At 58.8% G+C, this 10,383-nt stretch overlaps 1 protein-coding gene across 2 annotated transcripts; it reads right to left on the bottom strand.

The window, feature by feature from the left end:
* Positions 1–2,754: 2,754 nt before the first annotated feature.
* Positions 2,755–9,920, bottom strand: MTHFD2 (methylenetetrahydrofolate dehydrogenase (NADP+ dependent) 2, methenyltetrahydrofolate cyclohydrolase). 2 transcript variants are annotated; one of them, XM_039702617.1, is made up of 8 exons: positions 9,791–9,920; positions 8,743–8,927; positions 7,916–8,038; positions 7,074–7,226; positions 6,416–6,523; positions 5,241–5,333; positions 4,658–4,783; positions 2,755–3,844 (listed from the first exon to the last, which is right to left on the bottom strand). In XM_039702617.1, exons 1-8 carry the CDS (start codon positions 9,874–9,876, stop codon positions 3,705–3,707), a joined length of 1,014 nt encoding a protein of 337 aa, XP_039558551.1. In that variant the 5' UTR covers positions 9,877–9,920; the 3' UTR covers positions 2,755–3,704. The 2 variants fall into 2 exon arrangements, with proteins under 2 accessions (XP_039558551.1, XP_039558552.1); XM_039702618.1 differs by lacking the exon at positions 2,755–3,844 and adding an exon at positions 3,861–4,581 and having other exon boundaries at positions 4,642–4,783.
* Between the last annotated feature and the right edge of the window lie 463 nt (positions 9,921–10,383).

Raw genomic sequence — 10,383 nt, 5'->3', positions numbered from 1 at the left:
TCCAAGGATCCTCCCTGGAGGATCCTGCCTGGAGGAACCCTGGGATTCCCTCTGGCTCTGCCTCCCAGGGGCTCCATTCCCACCCCAGCACCAGGAGCAGGGGGGAGCAGCCCCTGCCCCCAGTGCTCCCAGTTGCACCCAGCAGCTCCTCCCAGTGCCCAGCAGCGTTTTGGGGTCCCCAGGGGGCTCTTCCCACCCGGGTGGGGATCCAGGCTCCCTCCAACTCTTCCCAGCCCTGCTGAGGCTTTAAAGGATTTGGATTTTTCTCCACCCAGGCCCAGGTCCAGGCCTGGTTTAGGAACGCTGGTCCCAACACCCCAGAATCGATTTTTTCTCATTTTTTCTGGGTGAATCCTTCAGGTTTTTCCCTCCCAGAGCCCCCAGGCCCTTCCCGTGGGCAGGACCGACCTGACACTGACACCAGCAGCACTGGGGCTCTGCTGGGACCCCAGTGACACCAGTGGGACCCCAGTGACACCAGTGGGACCCCAGTGACACCTTGTACACAGCACACCAGTTCAACACTGGGACACCAGTGACACATTTTAACTGGGACCCCAGTCAAACACTGTACATAGGACCCCAGTTCAACACTGGGACTGGGACCCCAGTGAGACATGACTGCAACTGGGATCCCAGTTCAACACTGGGACCCCAGTGACACACTGTACATAGGACAGCAGTGACACCAGTTCAGCCCTGTAGCTGGGCACCAGTTAAACCTGCAAACGAGACACCAGTGGCACCAGCTCTGCCCTGGCACTGGTGTGCTCCTGACCCCTGTAAATACCCACATCCCCAGACTCCAAGGCTGTTCCTGTTTATGGCATTTCTCGTTCTGGCTCTGCCGCAGCTCTGGGGACTCGTGGCAGTGCCCAAACCCTGCCCTGGCAGTGCCAAACCCGGCCCTGGCAGTGCCCAAACCCGGCCCTGGCAGTGCCCAAACCCTGCCTTGGCAGTGCCCAAACCCGGCCCTGGCAGTGCCAAACCCTGCCCTGGGAACATCCAAACCCTGCCCTGGCAGTGCCAAACCCGGCCCTGGCAGTGCCCAACTCCTCCTGTAGCTCCAGGCAGGTTTAAGGTTTTAATCCTGGTTTAATTCCTCCCCTGCAGCCCAGGGCTCCGGGCAGGTTTAAGGTTTAATCCCGGCTCTGGGGCTGGGGGGCAGAGCCAGTCTGGGCTCTGGGCTGGGTTTGTCCCCCTGGGCTCTGGGCTGGGCTCAATCTGTCCCTCTGGGCCGGGCTCAGTCTGTCCCTCTGGGCTGGGCTGGGTTTGTCCCTCTGGGCTCAGTTTGTCCCTGTGGGCTCAGTCTGTCCAGACTCCAAGGCTGTTCCTGTTTATGGCATTTCTCGTTCTGGCTCTGCCGCAGCTCTGGGGACTCGTGGCAGTGCCCAAACCCTGCCCTGGCAGTGCCAAACCCTGCCCTGGCAGTGCCCAAACCCTGCCCTGGCAGTGCCAAACCCTGCCTTGGCAGTGCCCAAACCCGGCCCTGGCAGTGCCCAACTCCTCCTGTAGCTCCAGGCAGGTTTAAGGTTTTAATCCTGGTTTAATTCCTCCCCTGCAGCCCAGGGCTCCGGGCAGGTTTAAGGTTTAATCCCGGCTCTGGGGCTGGGGGGCAGAGCCAGTCTGGGCTCTGGGCTGGGCTCAGTTTGTCCCCCTGGGCTGGGTTTGTCCCCCTGGGCTCAGTCTGTCCCTCTGGGCCGGGCTCAGTCTGTCCCTTTAGGCACTGGGCTGGGTCTGTCCCCCTGGGCTGGGCTCAGTCTGTCCCTCTAGGCTGGGTTTGTCCCTCTGGGCTCTGGGCTGGGCTCAATCTGTCCCTCTGGGCCGGGCTCAGTCTGTCCCTCTGGGCTCGGTCTGTCCCTCTGGGCCGGGCTCAGTCCGTCCCTTTAGGCCGGGCTCAGTCTGTCCCTCTGGGCCGGGCTCAGTCTGTCCCTCTGGGCTCAGTCTGTCCCTTTAGGCCGGGCTCAGTCTGTCCCTCTAGGCTGGGCTCAGTCTGTCCCTCTAGGCCGGGCTGCCCCGGGGTTTTGGGGTCTCTGGCCCAGCTCTCGGCCCCACTGCCCCAGGCTGGATTTGAGCACAACCCCAATAAAAATCTCCTTCCCAAGCCCCAGCTCTCTGTGCTTCTCTGGGAACCCCAAACCTCCCCCCCGGGGCTGCAGCACCTCAGCCCCTGCAACCCTGAAAGTCAGAAATAACTTTATAGCTACATTCTAAATATACAGAACTAGATCAATAAATAGAATATATATAATCATATATAAAAATATAATATATAATTATATATAGAAAATTATAATATATAATTATATATATTATATATTATTACAGATATAAATATAGAATAGATAGAATTATATAAATCTAAAACATATAAATATAAAAGTATATAATATATATAATTATATATAAATATCTATAAATATATATAAACAGAAAATATCTATATAATACATTTAAAACAGTTATATAATTATATAGAAATACAATATATATAATTATATAAAATATAAATTAATTACATATAATATTTTATATAATTATATAAAAAAGTAATATATAATTACATATAAACATAAATACACTTATAATATATAAATATTAGAATATATAATTGTATATAGACATAAACCAGCCAAGCTTTAAAACCAAGCCCTGCTCCTTTCCAGTGCAATAATCATACTATGTCAATATTATAAATTATTAGAAAATCCAGTTATTACAAAACCAGTCATCACTCCAGGGCACAAACAGGAATTTTTTGTCTTCTCACACTTTATTTTGCCAGCCTGTGCTACTCACACTTCACACCCAGGGCAGGAGAGCTCCCCCAGCCCAGGAGTTCTTTGGTTACAAAAAAAGCCTTAAAAAATTCACATCAACCCAAAAAGGGAGAAAAGCCCGGCCTAGCTGCACTCTAGAACAGGTTTACAAAATTCACATCAACCCAAAAAGGGAGAAAAGCCCGGCCTAGCTGCACTCTAGAGCAGGTTTAAAAAATTCACCATCAGTACAAAAACAAAGAAAAGCTCGGCCTAGCTGCACTCTAGAGCAGGTTTAAAAAATTCACCATCAGTACAAAAACAAAGAAAAGCTCAGCCTAGCTGCACTCTAGAACAGGCTCCACCAGCCCAGGACTAAAGTATGGCTTTAGTTTAATATTTTTGTTCAAGTAATTCCTCTAAAGAAGAGTTTAAACTGAGTTTAAACTACAGATCCAGCCTGAGGGGACTGGGAGCACCAGGATCCCGAGAGCTCCTGAGGGAGCCGGGCAGGGGATCCCAGCCCAAGCAAAAACTGAGTCTGGGTGATCCCAGCCCAAGCTAAAACTGAGTCTGGGTGATCCCAGCCCAAGCAAAAACTGAGTCTGGGTGATCCCAGCTCAAACACAAAGCAGGAGTGTGGATGATCCCAGCTCAAACACAAAGCTGAGTCTGGGTAATCCCAGCTCAGCCAATAAATACCTGTGAGCTCAGGGTGGGGAAAGGCCCCTCGTGAAGACAATAAATAACAAATATTGCATTTCCTGTCGGCCTGCGGGGGTCAGTCTGCTGGGCCCTGCTTAGGCCTGGCTCTGAGGGCCCTGCTTAGGCCTGGCTCTGAGGGACCCCTCGTTAAGGCCAGCTCCAGGGGTCCCTGGCCAGGCCCAGCTCCGAGGGCCCCTCGCTAAGCCCGGCTCTGAGGGCCCCTCGCTAAGCCCGGCTCAGCTAGGCAGGCAGAGCCCGGGGCTCCTGGGCCTGCAGCAGCTTCTTGGCAGCGATGATGGTGTTCTTCATCAGCATGGCCACCGTCATGGGCCCCACGCCGCCGGGCACCGGCGTGATGTAGCTCGCCTTCTTCCGCACCCCTGGGGAAAGCTGGGCTTAAGGGCTGGGCCAGGCTCCCCGGCCCAAAGCCACGCGGGTTCAGTTGGGATTGAGGCTTTAGGAACGGGGCCAGGTGGTTTTTCCCTGCTGGACAGCGCGGCAAGGCCCAGCCTGGGGGTGGAGGCTGAGGTGGGGAAAAGCGCCAAGCCGGGACTAAAAGCACAAGGGTCCAAAACAGCAAAAAAAGCCAGGCCTGAAATTGCTAAAAAGTCAGGCCTGGAGCCCCAGAAAGCTGGGCCCAAAAGCGCCAAGCTGGGACTAAAAGCGCCAAGCCAGGCCTGGAAGCACAAAGGTCCAAAACAGCAAAAAGCCAGGCTTAAAAACTCAAAAGATCTGAAAACACCAAAGCCAGGCCATAAAGTACCAAAAAGCTGGGCCTAAAAGCACAAGTAATGAGACCTAAATGCACAAAAAGCTGGGCCCAAAAGCGCCAAGCCAGGACTAAAAGTACAAAGATCTGCAAGCGCCAAAAAACAAGGCTCAGAAGCACTGAAAAGCTGGGCCAGAAAGCACTAAGGCCTAAAAGCCAGGCCCAAAAGCTGAGTTTTAGCACAGACATTCCAGATCCAAGCCTGGGGGTGGAGCAGAGGCAGAGACTCAACTGCTGAGGCTCAGGAGGCTCCTCTGGAGCGTCCCCACGGAACATCCCGGGACACAAAGCAGGCTTTGTCCCCTCTCAGCGCCCACAGCAGCTGCTCCTGGGCCCAAAGAGCTGCTCCTGGGCCCAAAGAGCTGCTCCTGGGCCCAAAGAGCTGCTCCTGGGCCCAAAGAGCTGCTCCTGGGCCCGTCCTCACCTTCGAAGTCCACGTCCCCCACGAGCCTGGGCCGGGCGGTGAGCGGGTCCTGCACGCGGGTGATGCCCACGTCGATCACGGCCGCGCCCTCCTTCACCATGTCGGCCGTGATCAGGTTGGGGATGCCTGGGGAGGCAGGAAGCTCAGCCCGAGGGGGTCCACAGCCCCCATCCCAAACCCCAGCACCTTCCAGCCCACCTGGGATTTCCTGCCTCCCCAAAATTGCTGGATTCAGGAATTTCAAGGGTTATTTCCAACTTCAACCATGCAAACCTATCCCCTGATCCCAGATGGGGATGTTGGCGTGTTTGAGCAGAGCTCCCGGGGATGATTTTGGGGTGCTGTGCAGGGCTCTCAGGGGGGGATTTTGGGGTGCTGTGCAGAGCCAGAGCTGCCTCCACAATCCTGCTGGGTTCCCTCCCACTCCACCCCACCCCACCCCACGCCTCCCCAGGGCTGCCCAGCTGTGCTCAGGTGCCCCTGCCAGGTGCTGCTCCCCATTCCCAAGACAGAACCCCCAAACCTGAGGCAGCTTTCTGCCCCCAGCCCCAGGAGCCCCCCAGGACATGCCAGGAGCCCTGACCTGCAGCTGCCACCACGATGTCAGCACGGATGGTGTGCTGCTTCAGCTGCTCCTTGGGCGTGTAGCGGTGCGAGATCGTCACCGTGGCGTCACCTGGGGACAGGGGACACCCAAGTGAGCCAGCTCGGAGGGCAGCCACCACACCTGGCAGCTCAGCCACCCCCAGTGGCATCAATGGGCAGGATGGGCTCTGGGGTAGTGCTGGAAACAGAGAAGTTTTCATAAAAGGCAAAATAACGAAGTTCTTACAGAGAAAAACTGAGCTAAGGGTAGGCGGTTCTTGTTCCTGCTAAAACACCCCAAAACAGGGATTTTTTCCTTTGTTCTCTTCCTTTTCTAAAGAATTTCCCAGGCCAGACCTCTTGGCCTCTGTCCAATTGGTCTGAGGTGAAGCCCCAAAGGTCCTACGAGGTGTCTTTGTAGCAAATTGGGAGAGAAACTTCTGGACTTTTTGCCTTTTTAAGCAAAGAATGATTTGGTCACTGCATCAACAAGGGGCACGTTCCCACAGGCCAGGAATTCACACCCAGCACCCAAAACCACAGCAGCCAGCACCCAAAGCCAGCCAGTCCTCTGCTTCTTCACCTCCAAGGTGCTCCTCAGGAGCATCAGGGCCTGCTGAGCCCCAGGAGCAGCCTGGAGGGACAGGAGGGATGTGGGGTGGAACAGGACAGGGATGTGGGGGGGAACACGACAGGGAGCTGCTGAAGAGGTTCAGGGGGCACCTTCTGCCTCTCCACAACTCTGTGGGGAGAGGAGGGGACAGCCAAGGCAGGGTCAGGCTCTGCTCCCAGGAGAAAAAACAGCCTCAAGCTGTGGAGGAAAAGTTTAGGGCTGGATATTGGGGAAAACCCATCATGGAAAGGTTGCAAAAGGGAAAGGGAGAGGATGAGATAAAACAGCCTCAAGCTGTGCCAGGGGAGGTTTAGGGCTGGATATTGGGAAAAACCCATCATGGAAAGGTTGTAAAAGGGAAAGGCCCCAGCCCTGGAGTGTGCAGAGCTGTGGATGTGGCTCTGGAGCTGCGGTGCCATGGTGAGCAATGCCCGGGTTTCACCACCCTGCACACCTGAACAAGTCAGGGATTCCAAGCCGTGCTGGGATCCTTGCCCCCCGGGCACGCGGGGAGCCCCAGGGGGCTGGGGCAGTGGTGGTGCCCAGGTGCCCCTGCCTACCTCCGGGGCGCTCGTGGCGGCCGTCGGTGTGCAGCAGCATGGCGATGGGCATGCCCACGTTCTTGGACCTGCCCGCCACCACCACGTTCCTGCCCAGCGTGGGGATCCCTGCAGGGCACAGAGCACAGCCTGACACTCTGCCCCGAGCGGGGGAACCGCGGGGACGGCTGATCCCACCCGGGAGCTGCAGAGAAACCCCGAAATCCCACCCGGGAGCTGCAGAGAAACCCTGAAATCCCACCCGGGAGCTGCAGAGAAACCCCGAAATCCACCCCTGGGAACCTTGCAGAGAAACCCCGAAATCCCACCTGGGAGCTGCAGAGAAACCCCAAAATCCACCCCTGGGAACCCTGCACAGGCACCCCAAAATCCCACCCCGGGAGCCCTGCAGAGACACCCCAAAACTGGGCGAGTTTTGAGCTCAGGCCACCCCAGGCCAGAGCAAAGCAGGATAATCCCTCCCTGGCCCTGATATCTCCAGGACAGGACAATTCCTTCTTGGCCCTGCTCTCCCTCCCAGGACAGGACAACCCCTCCCTGGCCCCACTGTCCCTGGTGTCCTGAGCAGGAACTCCCAGAATCCCCAGAAGCTGCAGCAGCAGCTCCCACCTGAGCAGGAATTCCCAGAATCCCCAGAAGGTGCAGCAGCAGCTCTCACCTGTCCTCTGGATGATCTCCCAGACGCCGCGGGGCGTGGCGGGCAGCATGGAGTCCTGGTCCAGGCACATCCTGCCCACGTTGAGCACGTGGAACCCGTCCACGTCCTTGTGCGGGCTCACGGCGTTGCAGACGCGGCGCTCGTCGATGTGCTCTGCACAGGGCAGGGCTCAGGGCTCTGCTGCCAGCTGTGCTGCCAGCTGTGCTGCCAGCTGGGACTGCGACAGTCCTGCCATGCAGCTCTGACCCCAAACGGGAGCTGTGACCCCAAACCTTGAGCTGGAATTGTGACCCCAAATGGGAGCTCTAACTCCAGATCCTGAGCTGCAATTGCAACCCTGAGCTGGGATTATGATCCCAGTCTCTGAGCTGGAATTGCAGCCCCAAACTGGAGCTGTGAACTTGAACCTTGAGCTGGAATTGCAACCCCAAATTGGAGCTGTGACCCTGAGCAGGAACTGCAGCTCCAAACTGCAGCTCTGACCCTGAGCTGGAATTGCAGCCCCAGACTGCAGCTCTGACCCTGAGCCCTGAGCAGGAACTGCAGCTCTGACCCTGAGCAGGAACTGCAGCCCCAGCCTGTGACCCTGAGCTGCAGCTGTGGCCCTGAGCTCAGCCCCTGCAGAGCGTGGGCCCTGGCAGCTCCCAGCACTGGAGCACTCTGCAGTGAGCCCTGCCCTCCCTGGGAGCATTCTCAGGCAGCCCAAGGCCCCCACACCCGCAGGGGAGGCTGAGACTCCCACCCAGGAACAGCAGCCAGGGACTGACCCTGCTGCTGAGGGGAGGATCAGGGCAGCTCCCCCTGGAAGCTTTCTGGGAGTGCAGAGGAGCTGAGCTGCTCACCAGGCAGGGGAAGCTGCACCAGCAGCCCGTCCACGGCCGTGTCACTGTTGAGCCTGGCAATCAGCTCCAGCAGCTCCTCCTCGCTGATGGAGGCTGGCCTCAGGATGGTCTCGCTGCTGATCCCTGCAATGGCCAGATCCACGGGGTCAGCAAGGCACAGAAGGGTGATTTCCCCAGGTTCTGTGCATTTTCTGCCCTGTTTGGCTGCCTGGCTAAATCTGGGAGGTGCACACCGAGGATGGAAGGGTTTGTGCAGCTCCCAGGCCTTGGGGTTTGTTGTTGAGGATGGTTTTATGGGGCTGGTGGCCTGGGAAAGGGGCTTTGGGACCCTCCCAGAGCAGGGACAAACACAAGCAAAGGCTGCTGCCACGAAAATAAAACCACATGGCCTGAGAGGCCTCTGGACACAGCAAAAAAGGGATGTTTGCCTCAAAATCCCAGCTCCAAAAGCAGCCTCAGCTGTTCAGACCCAGGTTAAGTGACACCATTTACTGCCCCTGACCCCGAGCAGGACCCTGGACTGCAGGATGGAAGGAATCAGAGAGCAGCGAGGCTGCTGAGCAGGATCTGTCCCAGGCAGATGGGAAAAGGAGGCCAAAAACTCCCTCCTGTGCTTTTCACGGCTCTGGGAAAGCTGAAAAACCCCAATCCTGCCCTGAAGGACCCAAGTGATCACATCACCACACTCCAGTACAAGTGGGCAGCCACAGAACCCAAATTCCGGGTGATGCCAGGAAGCCAACAGGTGGGTGCACCCCAAAAAAACCTTCCAGCATCGAGGACTCCCAACCAAACTGCGTTTTTAGATAAAAAACCCTCCCACTCACCCACATCAGCCGCCGCTTTGGTTTTGTTGAGGACGTAGGAGTGGCTGGCCGGGTTCTCCCCCACCAGCACCACGCTCAGGTGGGGCCTCCGGTTGCCGGCAGCCACCCACTGCTGCACCTCGTGCCGCGCTTCCTGCCGGATCTGCCGGGCCAGCTTCCTCCCCGAGATCACCACGGCGTCCTCCCTGCGCGGGGAAGGGGTCAGCGCAGCCCCGACGGAGCAGCAATCCAGGGGGAAAGGGTCAGCACAGCCCCGACGGAGCAGGACACCGGGGGGAAAGGGTGAGCACAGCCCGGGCAGGATGGAGCAGCAATCCAGGGGCAAAAGGCTCCATCCCCTGTGCTCTATCAGGGCCTTCGGCACCTTTGTGCTCGGTCACGTTTCCAGCATCAAAGCCGGGACCAAACGGGGCAGGATCAGAATATCCCGAGCTGGAAGGGACCCACCAGGATCACTGATTACAGCCCAAAATCCTGCCCTGTGCAACCATGGGAATGTTGGTTAAATATTGTTTGGAGCAGGGTGGGATGCTCGGGGCTCTCTGTCCCTGTCACCCCAGGGAGTGCTCAGGGTGGTCTCTGGGCTCTCTGTCCCCCTCATGCCAAGGGATAACCAAGCAGAGGGGGTGCTGGTCTCCTCCTTTCTCACTCGGGGGGTCTCTGTTCCTGTTATTCTGGGGAATGGCCGAAGGGTCTGTGTCCCCTCACGCCGGGGTGTCTCCGTTCCCCTCACGCCGGGGCAGCCCCGCCGTGAGGGGATCCCGCTCCCCGAGCCGGGCAGCCCCGCTCTCCCACGCAAGGCGGCCGCGGGATTTCATCAGCCTGCAGCTCCGGCCGCGGCCGCTGGGGGCCGGCCCGTCATCCCCGGAACCGCCGGGGCCAAACGAGCCGCGACCCCGGCCCGGGGACCGCCCGAACCGAACCGAACCGAGCCGGGCCGGGCCGGGCCTCCCCCCTCACAACCCTGCGGGCCCAGGCGGAGCGCGGCGGGCGCTGCTCCCACCTCCCTCCCGAGCATCCCCGCACATGCCCCGGTGTCCGGCCGTACCGGGCGGCGCTGAGGTGCAGGCGGCGGGCGCGGGGCTCCAGCGCGGCGCGGCTGAGGGAGCGGAGGGGCCGGAGCGCGGATGCCATAGCAGGATGGAGTGTGACAAGTGCAGCGAACACCACTGAGGGGAGCGCCCCTAGCCGCCCTATATATAGCTGGTAAGCCCCGCCTCCCCGGCGGCAGCCAATGGGGCTCAGCCCCGGCGATGATTGATTGGGGCGCTCCGCTCGGTGGCGGGAGCGCGGCCGCAATGGCGGACCCGGGGCGAGCACGGGCGGACGGGACCCCGCGGGGGGATGGCTGGGACGTTCGGTGTCACCGGGCACGGCCCCGCTGGGCACGGCCCCGCTGGGCACGGCCCCGCTGGGCACGGGCTGCAGGCACCGAACGTGCGCTGGGCCCAGCCCCGCCGTGGGCAGCAGCGCCGGGGGCTCTGCCCGCTCAGGTGAGAGCGCACCTGCAGGGCTGGGAGCGCACCTGGAGCGCGGGGGCTGCTCTGGAGCCGGGCTGGGAGCGCGGCCGCAATGGCGGACCCGGGGCGAGCACGGGCGGACGGGACCCCGCGGGGGGATGGCTGGGACGTTCGGTGTCAC

The sequence above is a fragment of the Passer montanus genome, unplaced genomic scaffold, assembly GCF_014805655.1.
Source record: "Passer montanus isolate IOZ18808 unplaced genomic scaffold, ASM1480565v1 scaffold158, whole genome shotgun sequence".
NCBI lineage: Eukaryota > Metazoa > Chordata > Aves > Passeriformes > Passeridae > Passer > Passer montanus.
This window is presented reverse-complemented; position numbering and strand designations above follow the sequence as displayed.

What these genes read in the sequence shown, in the direction of transcription:
- MTHFD2 (XM_039702617.1), bottom strand. Translation starts at nt 9,876, where the DNA reads ATGGCATCCGCGCTCCGGCCCCTCCGCTCCCTCAGCCGCGCCGCGCTG. An exon ending in GGTGCAGCTTCCCCTGCCTG is followed by an intron (nt 7,227 to 7,915) that starts GTGAGCAGCTCA and finishes TGCCCTGTGCAG; the next exon opens with AGCACATCGACGAGCGCCGC. An exon ending in GGGGGACGTGGACTTCGAAG is followed by an intron (nt 3,845 to 4,657) that starts GTGAGGACGGGC and finishes AGCTTTCCCCAG; the next exon opens with GGGTGCGGAAGAAGGCGAGC.